General features: G+C 44.9%; 1 protein-coding gene across 11 annotated transcripts in view; it reads right to left on the reverse strand.

The window, feature by feature from the left end:
• Positions 1 to 22,366, reverse strand: part of Fhod3 (formin homology 2 domain containing 3) — a 424,496-nt gene that overhangs the window by 20,709 nt on the left and 381,421 nt on the right. For all 11 annotated transcript variants that reach the window (XM_075969157.1, XM_075969155.1, XM_075969156.1 and 8 more), the window contains 4 exons: positions 11,448 to 11,606; positions 3,819 to 4,001; positions 1,934 to 2,053; positions 906 to 1,067 (listed from right to left, as the gene is read on the reverse strand). In XM_075969157.1, the coding sequence (XP_075825272.1) occupies positions 906 to 1,067; positions 1,934 to 2,053; positions 3,819 to 4,001; positions 11,448 to 11,606 (624 nt within the window). The remainder of the gene's footprint in view (positions 1 to 905; positions 1,068 to 1,933; positions 2,054 to 3,818; positions 4,002 to 11,447; positions 11,607 to 22,366) is intronic.

Raw genomic sequence — 22,366 nt, forward strand, 5'->3', positions numbered from 1 at the left:
GCCCTAGTCACCGGGTCACGTGCCAATCCGCTGGGTGATGACAGAGAAGGGTGCTCCTTCAAGGAGACCTCTGTAACCCTGACTCCTGGCCATGCTACTCTCCAGTCACACCTCATCCTCAAGTGCAGTGGATCCTAATACTTTCCACTCACACGTCCAAGCCTACTATATTTCCAGAAGTTTCCTCTACAGTGGCCTGGCTTCCAGCGCTTCTATAGCCTTTCAAAATTCTGTTGTGTTTGGGGTTCCCCTGGGTATTGTTCTGCCTCAATGGTCCCCCTATCTTGCAGGCAGCTAAGTGACCACATACTACAATGGTCTCTTCCCTAACCAGCCATGTGCTCACAAAGATATTAAGTCTGAACTTTAAGAGCCTGCAGCCGAGGGTCCAAAGCCATATACTGTTTATAGCCCTGTAAAAATGTTCCTTGTGTGTAAGATCATTGGAACGGCCAATCTCTGAGCATTGGGGCCAGGCATACTTGGGTTTCTGGCTCCAGATCTCATCCTGGGTACTGTGACATCTCAGGAGGAGCCAGATGGCATCTTTTTGATATATTTGCCTCTGATATGCTTACCTAAAGCAGGCTGAATATTTGCAACACTGGAGAGAATAGTCTGGAAACTAGCACTCTCTCTCGCCAGTGGACACTGGAGTGAGGCTTGCATGGCAAGCTTGCCCCGCATACCTCAGTAGGAAAGAATCCGACCAAGAACCAGAGATAGGAAAAAGATCTTAAAAGTTCATTAGAAATGGCATGAAATGAATCATAATTGTGAGTTCCAGAGCAGGCAGTACAGGCTGCACCAAATGGCTTGCAAACAGAGGCCGTATGCCTCTGAGATGACGCAGAAGACCCAACAGTGAGGCCACGAGGCCAGTGCCTCCAAGGCCAGGGACGTACCTTGGCTGACCTGGTGATGGCCCCGATCTCTGAGTACAGATCTGAGCTGTCTGGAAAGTTCTCCACCACCATGGTGCACACGTGATGGAGAAGTGACTGCTTGTGCACGGTATCTTTGACCTCTGGAACCTTCTCGAGGTAGCTTAACTCAAATGCTTTGGCCTGTTTGGTGACATCGAATAAAGACATGAGAAAAATCAGTATTACATGGGCTCTTTCAACAGGGCAGGTGGTTAGAATCAATGTCCTACAGTAGCCTGACGTTTAGTTTCTCCAAGACCAGTGAGCCACACAATCCTTCCTCTGCTGCTCAAACTGGAACAGCCACACCCAGCACATCCCTGAGCCACCTCCCAGGGCTTTCACAGGTCGCTGACACCTGCATACCAACAGTTTCTTTCTCCTCTGACCATTACTGAAAGTCTGCTTTCTGACCAGACTCAGGCCAACAGCAGCAGCCAATACGTTTGCTTTTTTAAAAAAGAATATCAGGCCTGAAGAAAAGGCTTATAGTGGCTAAAGAGGACATACCGCTGTTGCAGAGGACTGGTTGGATCATAGCACCTACACTGGAGGGTTCGCAACTTCACTGATAATGTTATCTCCGAGGCATCCAAAGCCTCTAGCTTCCATGAGTGTATACACTCATGTATATGCACATACTCAATTAGAAATAAAATCAGTCTTTAAAAGAATATCTGAATGTGTATAAGCTTAAATATTTGAGTGATAAGTGTAGAGACAAAAAGAATCTTTCTAGACAAAAATACCCTGATGTTAATTTTTTAGAGCAGTCATACCCTGTAAGGGCCATGTACTTATTTTTCAAGCTTTCTTATAGAAGAGTTCCTATTCAAATGAATGGGGCCTGATACTTCGAGGACAGAAAGCTTTGAATTTTAAGCAAGAAGACATAAAAGCAGCTTGTTCCACTGTCCTTCAGGGAATCAAAGGCACAGATCCATTAATAAATGACAGTAGAGACTGTGACAAAGGAGGCCGGAGAGTAAGGGACTGGGAAATCTTACGTTGGTTCCATTTAGAAAGTTCCCAATGGCCAGGAGTGTGGACAGGATGAAGCCCAGAGTCTTGTTGTTCTCCAACTGGTCTATTCCTTCCTTCAGGTCCAAAAGTGGTTCAGCCACTTCCTTTCAGATAAAAAGAAAGTAGGAGATGAGAAAGAATACACATCTTGGTTTCCTTTTTCTTTTTCCAGGTTTGCGTGGTCCACAACAATAAGGCATCCGAGATAAGGACAGTCCTGAACGGCGGCAGATAGGAATCTACCCACAGACATCGCAATGAAGACCCTTGGTCCTATGCAACTCAAGTAGGACCCTCAGGCCTTTCTCTCTACTCCCTCTCCCCTGCCAGCCACAGCTGCCTCCAGAGACCATCTTTCTTTCTTTCCGTGTTCCCTCAGCACCAGCATCACAGGTTCCTCTTTGTCCTTCTTCTTTGTGGCAGATGACTGTACATGCTGTGTCCTCACAGTCTCTGCATCACCACAGTTTCCTCCTGTCCCCTCTAGGCATCCCATGCTGGCCACCTCTTAGGCTAAGTTACTCACATAGATGTGTCCAATATTTGGACACTGTGACATGGCATTGTCATCTACAAAGTTGGCATTCAAGAAGCACATAATTTAGTTACAGAAACCCAGATCCATATTTTAAATACATTTAAGAATTTGTGTTGAAGGATATGCATAGCTATCCTAAGGTGCATGAAGCCTCTGGGCTTTGGATTGGGCATGCTGGAAAGCCAGTTCTTGTTACTCCCTCAGACCTTTGACCTGCCCTGCGCCTCAGTGGCCTCAACCTATGAAGTCCCCACATCAGGAGGTTCAACTTTAGTCTCTCGAGCAGCCTTGCCTTGCCAGTGTAGTACTCAACCACAGCTAGTCACATACCCTTTCCTCCAGCGTCACTGTTTATGGCTGTTCTCTAGTGCAGCAGTATGTTAACTCCTCTGGACTCCAAGTTCCATCTTCTCTGGTACTAAGTCCCACTGACCCCTATTCAGCTCACAAAAGCATTCCACTGACCTGTTGGTTAATGTCCCCTTCCAAATCAAAATCCCTAAGAGGGACTTAGGAAGTTACTAAAACTTACAAGTCTCAGGAAATTCCTTAAACACAAGATTCATAAGGCCCCTCCCCAAGTTACATTAAGTCCTAACGACTTCTGGGGAAAGGGGTACTTTTCCAACGTTCTGTTTGTTAGTATGGGGCAGGGCAAGCCAGAATGCCCACGCAGGAATGGGCTTCATGGTGCTACAGCTCCCTTAGAGTTATCTATGTTCTTATAAGTAACCCCTGACCCACCCTCATGTAAGTGACCCTGATAAACTCCGGTTCACTGAGTTAGTCTTGGGTAGAAGACTTCTTTGGTCTGCTCTTGTTGCTGTCTGGGTTAGAGAGACACTTGTACACAGCTCCCTAGGGAAGTCACACAGCACAGCCAGTGCAGGAAGGACGCTGATGTCTCTTCCACTGCTATTTTAGAAGGGTCTCAGTACCTTTGCCATCTAAGCCCATCCCAACCTGTGTGTACATGTCTTTGTGTCTGGCACAGTTTAGGTTATTGTCATCAGGTAGAAGGATAATAGGTTTTTTCCCACATTCTGCTTTTTTCTATTTTCTACAGTGAAAATACAATCTGGTAACTTTTGATTGCTAAACATCATTTATTTGCCACCCACCATCAGCATCTGAGGCTGCGTCAAGAAGGCACGCATCACCTAGTACAGATGCAATTCACACCCCCCAGTGTGTGAGCTATGACTCAGTCACCATCAGCTGCCCCTCCAAATGCTGTGTCAAGAATGAGTCTTGCCCAGTTTAATATCCACCAACTGTGAAAAACCCTGGCCTCCACATGGGGCTAGTGGACACTCCTGTGGCCTGCCTACCTTTTCTGTGGTCTCATAGTCCATTTTGAATGCCCAGAGGTGGAGCCGAGCTGAAAGCTCGCTGATAGAGGAGAGTGTGAGGAGGAACTGCTCGGCGCTGCCCAGGGGCACGTCAGGGTTGGCCAGCTGAGCTTCCTGGATTTTCTGCTTCTCTTCTTCAGTTGGAATCATGGTCAGAATTTTCTAGAAAGATAGGATGATGTAATGATTCTTTGGTAGTAATGGACTCTGCTCCTGCAATGTTTTCAAATTTCTGTTTCGATTTTCCAAGCAGAGAGTTAAAAACATTCTGTTTTTATTAGTAGGCAGGTGTTATAATATGATAACCTGTAAACTTGACGTATTCTGCTGTAGGCCTTCTAGGGCATAAAGGGCATCCAGGCAAGAACAGGGAATGATAAATGAGAAAAAAAGAGACAATATTGGACAACAGCTTTCTGCTTCTGAGATACAGCAACATGTGTCAAGAATGTGTGCTTTGTTGCACAACTCATGAAGTATTATTTTAAAAGATTACAAAAATGAAACACTCATAAAGAAGTTAGATTGATTTTCCATATTAATTATAAATTTTAACTAAAACTCATAGAGAAATAATATGTTAATGTCAAACACAAATCTAAGGAAAAGCATACACACACACACACACACACATATATATATATATAGCAATACCTACCTGCTCAATGATGAAAACAGTATTATCTAACAGTATTTTTGTTATATTAAAATTTATATATTATTTATTTTAAAAAAGAAAACAATCTTTCTTCATTTTACATACCAATCCCAGTTCCCACTCCCTCCCCTCCTCCTTTTACCTCTACCTAACCCTCCCATCCCAACTCCTCAGAGAGGGTAAGGCACATTGCTTTGGGGAAGATCCAATGCCTTCCTTACTATATCTAGGCTGAGCAAGGTATCCATTCTAAAGAGTATAGATTCCAAAAAATCCAGGTCAAGCAGTAGGGATAAATCCTGGTGCCACTGCCAGTGGCCCCAGTTTGCCCCAACCATACAACTGTCACCCACATTCTGAGGGACTAGTTTGGACTGATGCTGTTTCCTTCCCTGACTGACTAGAGTTGTTGAGCTCCCATTATCTCAGGTAAGCTGTTTCAGTGGGTGCCCCCATCATGGTCTTGACCTCTTTGTTCATATTCTCATTCCTCCCACTCTTCAACTGGACTTTGTTAGCTCAGTTCCAGTGCTCCACTGTGGGTCTCTGCCTGTTCCACCAGCTACTGGATGAAGGCTCTATGGTGACATTTAAGATAGTCATCAGTCTGACTACAGGGCAAGGCCAGTTTGGGCACACTCTCCTCTGTTGTTTAGGGTCTTAGCTGGGGTCATCCTTGTGGATTTCTGGAAATCTTTTTAGTGCCAGGTTTCTTGTTAGCCCCAAAATGGCTTCCTCCATCAAACCATCTCTTTCCTTGCTCTCATCTCTGCCTTTCACCATCTTGACTATCCCGTTCCCTCAAGTTCTCCTCCCCCTTCCCCTTCTTCCCTCACCTTCTCCTTCCACCGCCCCTAATTCCCCCTACCCCTATGCTCCCAATTTTGTCAGGCGATCTTGTCTGTTTCCCTTTTCCAGGTGACTAACAGTATTATCTTCCTACTTCTATTTGCTTTGGATAAAAGCCAATTGCGAAATACCAAGAGGACAAAGGATGTTAGAATCTGATTTGATTTTTAGAGGTTCAAATGCTTAATTCATCACATTTTTTTTTTTTTTGGTTTTTTGAGACAGGGTTTCTCTGTGGTTTTGGAGCCTGTCCTGGAACTAGCTCTTGTAGACCAGGCTGGTCTTGAACTCACAGAGATCCGCCTGCCTCTGCCTCCCAAGTGCTGGGATTAAAGGCGTACGCCACCACCGCCCGGCTTTCATCACATTTTTGAAAGAGAAAAAAATTCTTATCCATCCTCATTATTCCTATTTTAGCGCTGTTTGGAAACCCTTTCTTCCCCTCCAGAAATACACATGAGAAACATACAGATGAGAGAGACAGGAAAGGAAAAGGTAAAATTATCCATACTTACAGAGGCTATGATAGTCTATGTAAAGAATTATAAGCACCTACAAAAATGTTTCTAAAACACAGAAGTGAGTTTAACAATGTTTCATGATACATGGCTGACACACAAAACCTACTTTATTGGTACATAGTAATGAATAAATTTTAAAGTGCTATTTATGATGAAATATACAAGTGACAAATCTAATAATTTATAAACTCTACATGTTGGAAATATAAATACTAATGAAAACAACCATAGAAGATCTAAGTGATTGGAGTGGGATACTATGCTTATGGGCTGAGATTTATAGTCAGGATGCTGTCTCCCCAGACAGATCTATAGGTTTAACTCAGTTCCAACCAAAAGACCAATATGACTTTGTATAGACACAGTCAAGCTGGATCTAGATGCTACGTAGTAAGGAAGAAGAAATGGAACAACGATGGTGAAAGGTGACCTCAGAAGTATCACTCGAAGAACTACCCAACTCGAAGAACTATAGAATCATAGTAATTAGGACAAATACTTGTATCAACAGGCAGAACAGCACAGACACGGGGCACAAATACAGTCTGTTAATTCTGAAAAGTGGAAGACTATTCAACAGAGAGGACAGAATTTCCAACGAGTGCTGTGGAAACAACTAGATTCCATATTTGAGAAAAATGGACCTCAGCTTAATTCTCTTATATACATAAAGAAACTCAACATGGGTCATGGGTTAAAAAGGAAAATGTAATACCATAAAAATTTCGGAAAGAAACAGGAGAAAATTTTTGTGACCCATGGTAGACAAAAAAAAAAAAAGAAATCCCCAATAAGGAGTTGATAAACTGTATCCTAGTTAAATTTTTTCACTGTAAAAAGAATGAGAACATAAGCTTTATTTTGTCAACATAGAGGACCCTATGACCTTGCCATTCTGTTCCTGGGCATGTACTCCAGAAATATGAAACCTGATAGTCACAGGAAACTATCAAAATATTGGCAATTGCTTTATTCATAACAGCCCAAGGCTGGGTCAAGCAAATTATTTTTAGTGGATAAACAGATAAACAATTGTGGTACATCCCCAAACAGAACTGTCGTCTGTGGTAACATCAAGATGCTCTTGAGCCTGTGATGCTTTGATGACTCTCAAGGCTGTCTGTCATGCTGAGTGAAAGAAGGTTCTACATGGTGAGAGTCCATATGGCAGTCTCCAAAAGACACAACCACAGTGATGGAAAATGTATCTCTCCTTGCCAGAGGCTGGGACTACAGAAGGGCAGCAAGGGAGATGGGAGGGTTTCAATCCAGATTGTAGGAATCCAGATACATAAACTTTATACTATATCGACTCCAAAAATTTTTAAAATCACAACTATAAAATTAACTGCTGCTATTAAATATGCACATGCTAACGCAATGCATCTGGGTATATCTGAGCAGAAGCAACCTTGAGCTTGATGTATCGTAACAGGCAGGGAGGACTGTCCTCAGCGCATCAGAAGCACAGCTATACTGAAGCTATATTCTAAACTGCAGAGCGAGGCTGCAGAAGGTGACACCTGGCAAACACTCAGGCACATCTCCTGCCAAGTTGTCCTTCATTGCGGCTCCAGGATGAGGCTATGTGTGCAGAATTTGAGTATAAGGAGAGATTTAGCCAAAATTCTCTAGGTCACACTGACCACAAATATAGTGTTTAAAAAACACTTATCCAAACAATTCAAACAGACAACACTGTTGGAAAACATCTATGGTTGGACCGTGACTAGTTTTTAAAGTATTTAGTAAAAAAGTATACTTTAATTTTCATAATGCTTAAATTGTTCTAGGCACGGCAGTAATTTCAAAACAAAAGCTTGCCAACACCTTGTAGAGCCTTCAGGAGACAAGTTCCTGCAAGTTTTGTCCTTTTGTCCCTTTGAAGAAGGAACTGATGGTGTTTCCTTTGTTTTTTACTTCTCTATTTCAAACCATTTCTTCATCACGGAGGATTCTGAGCTCACCAGATACCCGCTAGTCTATTTTCTCATTCCGTATACCACTGTCAATAAAGAGGCTACAGGACAGCTGACCAGGTCAGTCACCTCTGGCGAGCAGGTGGTCCTCCACCAGATGATATAGATGAACACAAGGCAGGGGTGAAGTCAGACTCTTGCCATGTTTATAGTTTCTTTGATGCTATTCTGAATTATCACTTGGTTATGTAAGGAAAGGAACATCTAACAAAACCAAAATGTAATAGCCCAAATGTTTGTTTGTTTGTTTGTTTACTTCTTTCTAGATCAATGGTTCTCAGCCGTCCTAATGCTGCAACACTTTAACACAGTTACGCTGTGGTAACCGCCCCTCCCCCAGAAATCATGAAGATTTTTTGTTGTTGTTGTTACCTCATAACTGTAATTTTGATACTGTTAGGAATCATAATATAAATATTTTCAAATATGCAAGTTTGTTGATGGGGTCACAACCCACAGGTTGAGAATCATTGTTCTGTATTACTACAGTAACTACACATGTTTTTATAGCAGAAGGTACCCTCCAAAGAAAAACAATGCAAACATATTCTTTATTGTGGACCTAAATGCTAGGCCATTACATTTACCGGCAAATAAGATTTCACTTGTTTTTGGCAGAATTCTTGCTATGGCAATGAAGAATATACTACAAAGGTTTGGGTCAAGCATCAGGGTCTCGGGAAAGTTTGGCTGGGGTTAGTTTGTTGACAGTCTGCATTTACTGAGAAAATGGGTTCTATCCCTGCACTTCTCTCCAAAAGCAACTTAAAAAGCAGCCCTGATGATATCTCCTTTCGTTCTCGTGAGCACTCTGGGGCAGCACACTGGGGCAAGAGACTATTGTGCCCAGAAGAGATGAAACAATTTGCTGGAGGTTAGGCTGAAGCTCTCCCAAGCAGAGCCGGAGAGCTACTGGGGCTGCCTCATGTCCTAGCAGGAGTTCCATCATCCAGGGATACTCATCTGCAGGTGCAAACACTATTAACAGCTGGGTCCCACTGCCAATGCATTCTGGTTCCCTGAGCCAGCTATGTAGCTCACGGGCAGACTCACCTACATCCAGCACCTACGAAGTCAGCTAAGCACGGGCCTTAGGCCATATAAACTCCTTAGAATGACACTGTGGCCCAAACGGTTAAAGGAAATTTCTGCTGGATCTGACAGCCAAAGTGAGATACGTTAAATACCATGAGAGACAACTGTATTGTCCTACTTCTAAGTGGACTATGCCTTAAAACTCAGAAAAGCAGAGGAGGAAAAGAAAAGCAATGAAGCGATGTCTTCCCGCTTCTGTTTGTGATCATTCTCTGCATTTTACTTGAAAAAAAAAAACATTACAGATGCTCTCTAGAGATGACCCTAAAATAACTTCCTCCAGTTTAATACTCATCTGGAAGCCACTTCCTTAATGGAGTTAATTACTCAGGTTTGTATGACAAATCCAGACTCATACCGCGAGTTGCTAGGCAATGGCCCAGGATGTCACTTAATACATCCTAATTGTGTTTTGGTACACAGAGCTTTCCAGTTGCCCTGTGAAGCTGCGATGCCGTGACATAATGTGTGTGTCCAGGAAGCAGACGGTCTGGCTGAAGGCCGGAGGGCATTAACTGCAAATCTTATTAGCAAAGGTCTGCAAGTTGACAACTGCTTTTTCTTCCCGGTCTCATTTTAACTCTTAAACGGCAAGAGTCCAGAACAAGCTTTGGGTCCTCCCTCGTGCATGAGTGTAGATCTTTTATACCCCTCGGCAGTGGGCATCAGTGGTCATGAACAGGAGAGGACAGAGGCTCCTGCATTTCCCATTCTATAAGAGGCCTTATGCCATGGTCTTCACAGCTCTGCCTGAGAACAGCATAGTCCTAGGATACGGAAGCAGCTCCAATGAGGGCTTCTTGGCTGGGATGCTTTCATTCCCTGAGGAGGTTAGCAGTGTGTGGAGACATTTCTGGCTGTGGGTCAGTGTGGAGGAGGGGAGGTCCTATTGCTGGCAAAGTAACAACGTTGTTCAAGTCAAGTGGCTTAAAACAGCGTAAATTTATTCTCTCATAATGTTCAAAATCAAGGTTGTGGGAAGCCCACAATTTCTCTTCGGAGGCTGGAGAGGAGAACGTTTTCTTGCCTCTTCTGATACTCAACACAACTCTTGGCATCCCTTGGTTTGTGAGCATGTCACTCTAACATCCTTCTCTGTCATCTCATGGACTTCCAGTCTGCGAACCTCCCTGTTTGTTCTCTGATGCAAGTGGCACTCCCACCTATCTGGATCCAAATGTCCCTCCTCTTTCAGGAGTACCAGTCAGAAGACCGATGGCCCATCCTAATGGAACTGTTTTTCCAAGCAAGTCACTCCTGGATGGTCATGAGCTTGGCAAGGATACTGTATGTTCAACCAGGTACTTGTTTCAGTGGATAGTTTTTCTTGTTGTCATCTCTTCTTCCCTAAGTGGCAAGGTGTGCATGGTCTTCTGGGTTCCGAACCTTGCAGGTACTGTTTGCTCACGGCCCTCTCCTCTATCCAGGACTGTAGATGAGTCTAACACCATGGCTCAAGCCTTCCTCTCGGGGGACCTTCCTGCCAAAGGCTTGCACTCCCTCTGGAGTTAGGCTTCACTGGTTCCATCCACGCTGAAGTTTTCCAAACAAGACTATGTCTGAATAAACCTCAGATGTGAAGGCCTCTTACCAATAGAAGGATGGATCACCCGAGCCCACAAAGCAGTGTCCCCAGACGCCTTATCCACACCCAGATGTCTCCAGTTTATATCACCCTTTGGCACAATCTGTAGAGTGTCCAGTAGCTTCTTCCCTTTTCCATCATGAGGATAACAGGTTTCACCTGCTATAATCCAGCACCATCCCACAGAGGCAGGAGAGCATGACCACGTGCAAGGACAGGAACGGTGGCACGTTAGGTGAAATATGATAGGCTTTCTCATATCAGCAAGCATGAAAGCCTCGGTAGGCTTGCTCTGTTCTCCAGATGATCCAACTAAACATATCTGTTTATTTTTCCTTTTGACTCAGGGTTTCATGGAACCCAAGCTGGCCTCAGACTCCCTGTGCCACTGAGGATGACCTTGTACTTTTCTGATCCTTCTGCCTGCACTTACCAAGCTCGGAGACCACATGCAGGTGCCATCACATTCACACAATGCGGTGCTAGGGATTAAACTGGGGTTTGTGTATGGTAAGGGAGCCACCTCCCTAGCCCCAAATCACATCTTTTATTAGATCAAAACAATGTCCTTTATGTGGGCTTCAGCACCACATGAAAGACTGCAATTCCTAAGTGTTCCTAGACATATGGACATGACATGGAAGAGACTTAAGCATCCTCATATGGAGGACGTGATGATCTTTTTTCATTCTGAGGTAAGAAATGTTTGGTTAGAGCTGGGGTCCATAAGTGAGCCAAGATCTTTGAACTTCACAGGCAAAGGGGCTTATCTCCGCATCCCAGATAAACATTTAAGAATCATTAACATATTTCATAGTTCAGTTGAGTAAAAAAGATTACAAACCATCCAAAGTGATATTCAATGCATTAATGTGATGCACATTTTGCAACGCTAACGATGCTTTATAGAACCCGGCTTACCTCGATCCCTTCTTTGTTTAAGGCATACTCATCAAAGTTCAAAATGGCTATCTTGATAGTCCTGGGAGGGGGCAGCACTGTCAGACCGATGTTGATGGCGTTGCTCCTCTTGGAATCCAGAACGATGATCTCCTGCCTTTTACCATCTGCAGCTGTTTTCTTAGTGATAAAACAAGAAAAGTCAAAAGATTAGTGTATCATCCTGGGTCCTTCCTGGGTTTCATTACTAAAAGCAGACACACTCCTTATTTAAAAGAGAAAGCAAATGGCCCAAATTCAGCTCGGGGAAGAACTGGCTGCCACTCAGCATACGAAGAGAATGGGGAAGTGGAACATCAAGGCTCAGGCACTTAGTTGCCTCCAATGGAACTTTACAAGCCTTTACATTACAAAATAAAATTGATCTTCTTTCAATAGGAAAAACATTTTGTGCAAGAACAAAACCTGTTTTCCCCCACCATTTTAGAGTTCCTTTCTTGCGTGCTGTGAAGCATTTGGATGCGTCTTGTTGGCTCAGTGTGTGCAGTGTGCCCATAACAGTGAATAAACACAGGGGCTGTGGGGACAGGGAGGACATCCTCTTTGTGTGGCTGCTGTGTCATCTTAGTCCTCGGGTCCCTGGATCTCCCCAGGGCATCGTTTACTACCCAAATATCCTGCACCCCTCACAGCAGAGTGTGCCCATCTTTCCTGCCCATGTGACCATCATACAGCTATCCACTGGAGGGTGGAGGAGGAAAGAAAGGGCCTGTGCAGAAGAAGAGGTATGAGTGGTAAGTAGGAACAGGCCAAAGTGGACGGCAGAGAAGCAGAGGTGTCCTGGCAGCCTTGTAAAACCCTCTGATGGATGGGGCTTTCCTGATGGCATGGGTGCTCCTCAGAGGCACGCCCTGGGCCTACCTCAAGATGATGGCTAGCATAGGGCTGGAACTCTATGTGCCTTTCAAACTCAATGTTTGTATCCCTTCTCCAAACATACGTTGGCCCCATGATAGCCAAAAAGGTAGAATCTAGTATCAAAGGTCGCAGGCTTGGGAGGGAATTAGGCTTAGGTAAGGTGGTAAGAATGGAATCTTGACAATGGGACTGGTGTTCTTCTTATGGGAGCACAGCAAGAAGGACGCCATCTGAAAGTCAGGAAGAAAGCAGAATTAACCTGGCTAGCATCTTGATCTTCAACTCCACAGTCTCAGGAACTGTAAGAAATGAATTCCTGTTGTTTAAGCCACTGAGTATATAGTATTTAAAATATTTTTATATTTAGTTATTTCGTGGGTATTAATGGTATACATATATGTATGTGTAGTGTGTGTATACATATATGTATGTATAGTGTGTGTAAGCCTGGTGCCTGTGGAGTTAAAAGGGTGTCAAATCCCCTCGAACTGGAGTTATGATGGTTGTGAGCTGCCATGTAGGTGCTGGGAATTGAACTTGACTCATCTGGAAGAGCAACAAAAGGAACCATCTCTCCAGCCTGGGGTATGGTATTTTATCATGACTGTCCTGACAGATAATCACAGGCTGTGACACAAGCAGTCGCCACTTTCGCCTTCAGCTGTCAGGAAGTCATATGTAGGTGGCAATGGAGGGACGTGGGAGGAGACCGGTCCAACGAGCCTCGACAACTGCTCAGGTTCCCTTGGTGGAAAGGCATCTGGGAAGATTGGACCCTCTGAGGGTGGCAAAGATGAAGGTCGGGTGGTTCTCTTAAAGAAAACGCAGCCAGTGATGGTGGGCGCTGCTCACTAAGCAAGGATGCCAACGGCAGGGCAGCTGCTGTGTCTAGAAAAGGCCAGGTCTGCAAGCAGTGACTCTCCAACTGCGCCTTTACGGGTCTCTGGGGTTCTGCCAGGCTCCAGGGAGAAAGCAAGCAAAAAAGATACCCTTGTGTTCAGGCTGAGAGCTGTCAGTGATGAGGCTAGATGAGACTATGTCCTGAAAGACCTCCCAGGCCAGCCTGGGGAGGAACTCTGACCACACCTGCAGACAAGTGCCCTCTGGATTGCCCCTTTGAAGCTGCCTGAGCCCAGGGGCAGATGAGCCACTCAACAGGGACAACAGCAGAGCTGTGGTCTAAAAGGAGAAGCAGATCATGGCTCTACAGACCCTCCCAGGTCCTCAAACTTAACTGCTACTTTAGGTCCTTAAATATGTGTTTGGGAATCAATGCATGTATATTTCCTCATGAAGTAAGTGACTGAGACCATCCCAGCCTGGGGAAGAGGCGGTGGGAACATACATCATCTTATCAGTTCTGTGCTATTAGAGAACCCTGACCAATACGACCTCTCTCAAAGGAATAATAATTCTATCAAAATTCTAGTAAGATTTGTTTTGAGATTTTAAAAATCCATTCTAAAGTTAATAAAAGACCATAATCATTTCAAGCTCAACAATATACCTTACAATTCTTTTATATTTATTTATCTGTCTAGCTATTTTGCCTGTGTGTATACATTTTACCACGTGTATTGTATTCTTGGTGTCAGAGAAGGCACTGAATTCCCTGGAAGTGAAGTTATGGATGGTTGTGAACTACCAAGTAGGTGCTAGGAACTGAACCCAGGTCCTCTGAGAGAGCAGCAAGTGCTCTTAACTGCTGAGCCATCTCTCCAGCCACCAATATTCTTTTGTCAACCACTAATAATCTCTTTCTGAATGGCCATGGAGCTTTATGCACTACTGAGCCAGTCAGCCGGTGTGCTGAGATAGCGGGACTGAAAGAGCCGTGCGGTACAATGGTACGGAAAGGCTCGTACAGCACAGCCCCAGTCATCCTCACCAAGACTGAAATCCCTGAACCAAAACCTAACGTGAAAGAATGGCAGCTAGCCTGTAACCAAAACAAGAAACAAAGTCAGGTCGAACATGGCAAGTGAGTAGCAGCATGATTGTGGAGGATCCACTGAGGTCTTCTGTTAAGTTGGGAGCGTAGCCCCTGGCATCCATCCATCCCAGCCTCCAGGCCTTGGAGTTGCTTTGGTCTGGACTCCAAATCCCAGCAGGCCAGTTCCTGACCCCTCCCTGGGAAGGGTCAGGACCACTCCCAGAGGGTATTTAAATGGGCTCCCAGAGGAGAAACTGGTGGTTCCCAGTTTGCATGGGCTCCCTGCTTTCCTGTCTCCCCGCCATGTACTTAGCCACGCACGAGTGTCATTCTTAATAAAACAATGGGCATTTTGATTTGGTTTGATTTGACCTAATTGGATTTCTTGCGCCAGCGGAGCCGCCTCTCTTCTTATTTTTTACTTAACATCTTCCTTCGGAGGAAAAGGTCAAGGAGAAAGCAAGCACAGAGGCACAGTGAAAAGGACGAGGCCACACCTAAGGAGACCCTGCCTTCCTGACTGCTATATGGCAGATGCCCATCTCTGCTGACATCAGTGGACATCAGTGGACATCAGTGGACAGTGAGATCAACGCTTGAACACTGCACGAGAGGTTTAGAGACCAGTCTAATTCCCCAGCAGTCCGTTCTGTTTGTTCTGATCTGGTTTCACTGATAAGATTTCTCTAGGTAGTCTCAACTTACTCTGTAGCCCAAGCTGTTCTCTAACCCATGGCCCCTTTCTCTCAGTCAACCTCCTGGCATCTGGGATAACAGACTTTGGGCACTAAGAGTCTCTTTTCCAATTGGCTGCTTGCCTTTACAGATGTATTTATTGTCCCTCTTTGCTATCTCTTTTCCTGAGCAGCTTTTGGGTGTCTAGTTCTCAAATGAGAACTTTTCATGTCCAAGTGTGAAAAGAGCATTCCCCCCTCTCCCCGGAGGACCAGGAGGCCTCCAATGCTCTTCTAGGCCACAGGAAGGATGGTTTCAGCCTTAGTCCTTCATCAAAGATGGAAGACAGTCAACCTCTACCCTCCTCTTCAGCAAGTGTCAAGAATGGTCAGGGTGGCAGGAATGCTGGAGCAGAAAGTACCTGTTGCCCAGGCTCCAGGCACAGAGGTCTCAACTACAGTGGCTAGACGTGAAAACAGGGCTATCTCTAGGGTGCATCTGCTTTTGCATAGCAGGCATGCGGCCCTGTGAGGGAAACAGCTGCGGGGCAGTGTTGGAACACGCTACTTTCCCAAGTGTGTCCACCGAAGGGTTCAAGGGAGAAGGCAGTTTGTTTATTTCAGAAGGGAGAGACCTTGAAAAGTCTCTAGGCTGTTTTAGCTCCAGAAAGCCTATTAAGGCAAGGTCCTCCCTTGAGAACCTCCATCTCCTCTTACCACCCCGCCCCCAGCACGGTCTCTGGAGACCTGCCTCAGGCCTAGAGGCCCTGCAGGGCTTGTTGTTCATTTGTTTTGCTCTTGACCAGGAACCCTGCAGGGAAAGGGTGAGATGTCAAACATGCCAAGATAGATGAGAGAGAATCAGAGGGTCTCCTGTACGTCCAGGGGAACAGAGACCTCAGAGAGAAGAGACAGGAAGGAACACAGGAGGGCAATACAACATTTTCTCTCAAGCTGTCCCAGAGGGGTGAGGATCCAGTGTATAAGACAAAACTGAATGTCTTTAGGACGAGGTTTCAACAGACAGCACTTATGCAAAGGAGTTATAGGACCTCTGGGAAGCAAAGGAGGCAGCCACCTGAGCAGAGACTGATCACTGCTGAAGCTCAGGGCACAGACTATGAGCCAGGGGAGACAGCTGTTCACTGCAGCCCTAGGGGGTGGCTGGCTACCTGGGCTAGGGGTCCACCTCCTAGAGCCAGAGGCCTGCACATCTGCTTCCCAGAGAGTAAAAAGTCACATAAGGTAATGCAAATATTGACTGGAGTAGCTAAGCCATGCTAGGCTTAGCCGAAAAGGGCGCTCGCTGCAGAGACAGATGGCTGATGCTTCCTGGGCTAGAGATGTAGAATCTGGGCTTAAGAGCAGGTCAAACCGTTATCCCTTAAAGCCAATGTTTTGAAGCTGCAGATAAGGACTCAACTCGACTCTGAACAGTTATGGGGGGTATGAGGCCACATGCAAGTGTGATTGCACCCTGATTTCAGTCAACATTCCAGGGAAAGGAAAAGGCTCTAACTTCCCCTCTGAGTCATTCAGCTTTGGAAAACAGAAGGATGAAGATTCAGGTAGTAGGGAGAAAAGTCAGAAAGACATTTAAACAGTAAACAGCTTTCATTACGCCTAAAGTTAGTTAACATGCTGACACAACAGGTTTCTTACCAAATCGGTTTCTTTGACTTTTTCCCCCCTTTGCTGGGGATAGAACCCAGGGCCTTGCATACATTAGGCAAGCACTGTACTACTGAGCTATGTCTTGAGCTCACCCTCTTGAATTTTTAAAGAGTCATTTTATTAGGAACAGAGGATCAAAATGTTTAAAAAGTGAACGCTGAACACACTGAACTTGTCACCCCAGAGGTGCGATTGAAAATAGAAACCCGTCTAGGGACATGATGCATTTGGAGAACTCCCTGAGTCTTGAAGAATGTCTCTGGGTCTGAGAGCACTTCCATGAAAGGCAACTGGCCTCTGCGAGCAGCTTGGCAGCCGCGCCGGAGACCCCGGGTCTGGGTCTGGTTCAGCATGGCCATTCTAGAAATGGTAAATCATGCCTCCAGACTCCCTGCTCACCCGCCAAGAATGACACCACAACATATTTTCAAAACTCTCCCTTGAGAAACTGACAGCTACAAGGTTACAAGGTGCAGCGATACAGATGTCACAAGGAAGAGAAGGCTAGAATTTTCCCAGTCTTTCTGCAAGAACAATAAAGAAATACACAGCAGAGCTTTCCAGCAAAAAAAAAATAAAAACAAATAAAAACCTAAGTCTACATTAAGGCAAAAAAAAAAGCCCTCTTTAGTTAAGAATAAGATTTTTAGTTGGCATGGTGGTGCGTGCCTTTAACCCCAGTAGGTAGGAGGCTGATGCAGGGCAATTGTTTTGAGTTTGAATCCAGTAAGGAATTATAAGACCGTCTTAAAAAAAAAATAACGGGAGGGTGAAAGAAAAGAGTTCTTTCCATTCCAGAACAGGCTTGCCTTATTATTAAGGGGAAAGTATTATTTTCCCATACTTTGGAGCCTCCGATGGCTGAGGCCAATGGCTAAACAATAAGATAATCTGTGTTTTCCAATCACCTAAAGCAGAGGGAGGACACAGGCTCAGTTACTAACTGTGGTAGCACCACAGGAGTAAAAAGTTGTGTTTCTAATCTCTAGGTTGAATTTGGGGTTCCCGTTGTTGACATTAAGAATATAATGAACTTCTTTGTATTCCAAATATGAAGCATGGAGACTTTTTTTTACTTCTTCTCTGGGAAGAGGCCAGATCGGGGCAGGAGGCCATGCTCAAAGGCCACGTTAAAGCAGGGGCTTACAACTATGGGCCTACTCCATAATCTCTGAGGCATTTACAAATCATCCAGCCTAGGCCTGCCAGGTATCAGGACCTGTAATCCCAACATAAACAGGAAGGTCAACTACAAAGTTGAAGCCAGCCTGGTCTACACAGTAAATTCCAGGCCTGCCAGGGCTACACGTGTGTGTGGGGGTGGGGGTGGGGGGCAAAACAAGCACCCAGGCTGAGGCTTATACCTTAGCCAATTAAATCTCTATCTCTCTATTTCTTTAAAAATTCTGATAGTAGTTTCTGATATACTAAGAAACTTCAGGGCAAACAGTAGTTTCAAAGTGAATGGCAGGCATTTATTTGAGTACTTGGTTTTGTTAGTGGTACTGCTTGGGTTCGTTTAGGAGGCGTGGCCTTAAGAGGAGGCGTGTTGCTGGGGCTAACCATTTCCAGCTTGCTCTCTGCTTTGTGTTTGCAGCTCAAGCCCTCAGCTTCTTGTCTCTGCTTCCTTATCTTTGCTCTGCCATCATGGACTCTGACTCTCTGGAACTGGAAGCCCAAATAAATTCTCTATTCTATGGTTTGTTTTGATCATGGTATCTTAATAGAAATGTACCTACTACACAGAACCAAGCAAACTTCTCTAGTTCCATCTGGAAACCCTGCCCCAAATAAGCCCAAGAAACCACCGTGTCCTCAAAGGCAAAAACGGGTCCTCTCCTTGCCTCGCTTTTGCTTTCTCCAAACTTGCCTTGGTCTGGTAGTTAGTTGGGGTATGAAGAAGGTGTCCTTTGAGAGGATCCGGGGTCTTCCAGCCCCTGATTGGACAACAGAATTGGTAAGGACATTTCACAGGGTTCCTCCTGTCAAGTCCAGACGCTTTGGGGACTCTACCTGACATAGTTCTCTGGGATCATTTGCACATCCACATCCCAGAGCAGCAGCAAGAATACGGCATGGTAAGGCTTCACCCAGGGCTCATGTCGCCACATAACACAAAGAGCAGCATGCTGTGAAGAGCTCCGTGAACACATTTGCTGCCAAGTCAGCAAAGTGGGCTCTGTTCCACAAACTAGTAAAGAAACCAGGAAGGAAAGGCATCTTTCGCTCTCCTCGTGTTCATTAAGTGGTCCCCCCCAGCACTGGCTCACGCGTGAATCTGGGCTGGGGGTGACTGGCTAATCACAGCCATGCCCTACTGCTTTGGTCTGGTGTCAGCTTTCCAACAGAAACTAAAAGCACTTTCCTTTGTTTTGCGATGTCTTGTGGAGTCGATTTCATTTTGCTGTAGACCGTTGTTTGTAATGAGAACCTTCTCCTGCACCAGGGTTCGGAAGTGCCTGTTTACAGCTGTGCTGCACGAAAATCTCAGTCAGCGATCAAAACCAGACGTGGAATCCGGTTAGATTGGAATTAGCAACATATACACACGGGATCCACCTCTCCAGCGTGATGTCTAATATTAATTTGCATTCTCATTTCTTGTAACATTTTGCAAATTAGCTCCTGCTCAGATTTCCTTTTCTTTTTGAAGATAATCAAACAAGCACTAACACACAAACACACACCCAAAGGTATATGCTCCTGCGTCTCATTGCAGAACATTCTGGAAGCAATTTAATAAATGTTTCAGTTTAGTTGTCCCTTGGTGTCCCTAAGGGATTCGTTACAGGACCACCAGAGAGTACAATAATTCTCAACTGCCTCACATAAAATGGATTTTTACATATTTTGTTTATAACCCTTGAAACCCTCTAGAGTGCTCTAAATCGTCTCTGGATTATTAATAGTACCTATCACAATGCATATGCCACGTACTAGCTGTTGTATTGTTTTAGAAATAATGATGAGGAAACATTCTGTAAATGTTCAGCAAAGTTGCACATTTTTAAAAATGGGCTCCATCTGCAGCTCATGTGATCTTAAGATGTTGGACCCGCCAGTGTGGGTGACTATTGTCCTAGGTCCCCACTTTACCAAACCTAAACACACATTTGGCCACTAGCAAGGCCTTTCTGTATTTTCAGAGGTGGTCCCTACTGCACGTAAGAACAGACTCAGGGTTAGAGAAAGGACAGAAGCCAGTGTCTTTTCACTGACCAGATCAGCCACAGTGAAACCAAGAGAGGAGGGGGATGGGTGAAGCAACAGACTCATTGGAAGTCTTCTCGTGCAAACTTAAGCTCACCGCAAGGGAAGTAAAACATGGCTTCACTACCAACCTGCTGCCCTTTTCCTTCTCTGTCCTGAGGCCACGGGCAGCCTCCCCCCAACAACCTCCAGGGTACGAACAACTTTCAGGAAGCCAGCAGCAGAGCTAGCCAAACGAGCACAGGAGGAGGCCAGTTCGTTAGTGGATCTGGCACAGTGCATGAGGTGGGTCATAAGAATACTTGACAACTGCAGGCTGCCAGCTAACGCTCAGCTGGCCTTCTCCACAAGGCCAGGTTGACTGTGCGAAGTGGGAGAGGACATGTGGGCACTCAAGTGCTACGTGACATCAACCTGAAGAGGTCAGGACATGGGTACATTGAGAGTAGATGCTCAAGATTTCATCCCCAAGTGACATGTTCTGGAAAGAACAAGGTCTAGGCCTGCTTAAACCAAAAGAACTGGATTGATGAGCTTATATTAAAGCTTAGGAATTGACTTTTAAAGTAAAGCAGCTTTAATTCTGACTTAAGGAGGCTTCTGAGGCAAGAAATAATTGAAAGTCACACCTTCTCCAAACCTGGGGATGAACACCAGTGGCAAAGGGTGGCAAGGAGTTTAAGAATCTCCACATGGACTTAAAAGAAGACTGACCAATGACTACCCCCTGCTGGTCCCTCAGCATCACCCAACAGCCATGGCATCTCCATAGAAACACATGCACACACACACACGCGTGCGCACACACACACACATACGCGTGCACACACACACACACACACACACACACACACACATGCGCGCGCAAACCCTGAGGTTGCTACCTTGTCTTGTCTTCAGAACTGGTACCTGACTCTTAAGCCTGAGAGGGCAACTCAGCTCTCATTTATATGACAAATGGCTGAATCGACCTGGGACTACAATTGACTCACAGTGACAAGCTCTTACATATCTTTTCCACTGCAGGTGTCCAACCTGTGGCTCAGAATAGCTATGAATCTGGCTCAGCATAAAATCAAAAATGTTACTTAAAACATTAAAAACTTTTGCAATTGTTCGGGTGACTCAGTTGCACGGTTCTTGGGCACGCGCTTTCTCGGTGACACCATGCTGCGCCTGTCTACATTAGACTTTAGAGAGTACTTTCTCTTGGCCATTTGAACTTCTTCTGTTGAGAATTCTCTGTTCAGTTCAGTGCCCCATTTTTTAATTGGGTTAATTAGCATTTTAAAGTCTAGTTTCTTGAGTTCTCTATATATTTTGGAGATCAGACCTTTGTCTGTTGCAGGGTTGGTGAAGATCTTCTCCCAGTCAGTAGTTTGCCTTTTTGTCTTAGTGACAGTGTCCTTTGCTTTACAGAAGCTTCTCAGTTTTAGTAGGTCCCATTTATTCAATGTTGCCCTTAATGTCTGTGCTTCTGGGGTTATACATAGGAAGCGATCTCCTGTGCCCATCTGTTGTAGGGTACTTCCCACTTTCTCTTCTATCATTTTCAGTGTGTTCGGGCTGATATTGAGGTCTTTAATCCATTTGGACTTGAGTTTTGTGCACGGTGATAGATATGGGTCTATTTTCATTCTTCTACAGGTTGACATCCAGTTGTGCCAGCACCATTTGTTGAAGATGCTTTCTTTCTTCCATTGTATACTTTTAGCTCCTTTATCAAAAATGAGGTGTTCATAGGTTTGTGGGTTAAAATCCGGGTCTTCTATACGATTCCATTGGTCGACTTCTCTGTTTTTAGCCAGTACCACACTGGCCAAAAGACACTTAAGGTCGTGCTCAACTTCCTTAGCAATCAGGGAAATGCAAATCAAAACAACTTTGAGATATCATCTTATACCTGTCAGAATGGCTAAAGTCAAAAACACCAAGGATAGCCTTTGCTGGAGAGGCTGTGGAGGAAGGGGGTACCCTCATCCATTGCTGGTGGGAATGCAATCTTGTGCAACCACTATGGAAGTCAGTGTTTCGGTTTCTCAGGAAATTCGGGATCAACCTACCCCTGGACCCAGCAATACCACTCTTAAGAATATACCCAAGAGATGCCCTATCATATGACAAAAGCATTTGTTCAACTATGTTCATAGCAGTATTATTTGTAATAGCCAGAACCTGGAAACAACCTAGATGCCCTTCAATGGAAGAATGGATGAAGAAAGTATGGAATATATACACATTAGAGTACTATGCTGCGGTAAAAAACAATGACTTCTCGAATTTTGCATGCAAATGGATGGAAATAGAAAACACTATCCTGAGTGAGGTAACCCAGACCCAAAAAGATGAACATGGATGTACTCACTCATAATTGGTTTCTAGCCATAAATAAGGGTCACGGAGTCTACAATAGGCGAATCTAAAGAAGCTAAGTAAGAAGGGGAACCCAAGGAAAAACATATAGTTATCCTCTTGGCTAAGGGAAGTAGACAAAACTGCCGGGGAGAAAATTGGGATCTTGGGGGTGGGGT

Source organism: Microtus pennsylvanicus, chromosome 4 (assembly GCF_037038515.1).
Source record: "Microtus pennsylvanicus isolate mMicPen1 chromosome 4, mMicPen1.hap1, whole genome shotgun sequence".
Classification (NCBI taxonomy): domain Eukaryota; kingdom Metazoa; phylum Chordata; class Mammalia; order Rodentia; family Cricetidae; genus Microtus; species Microtus pennsylvanicus.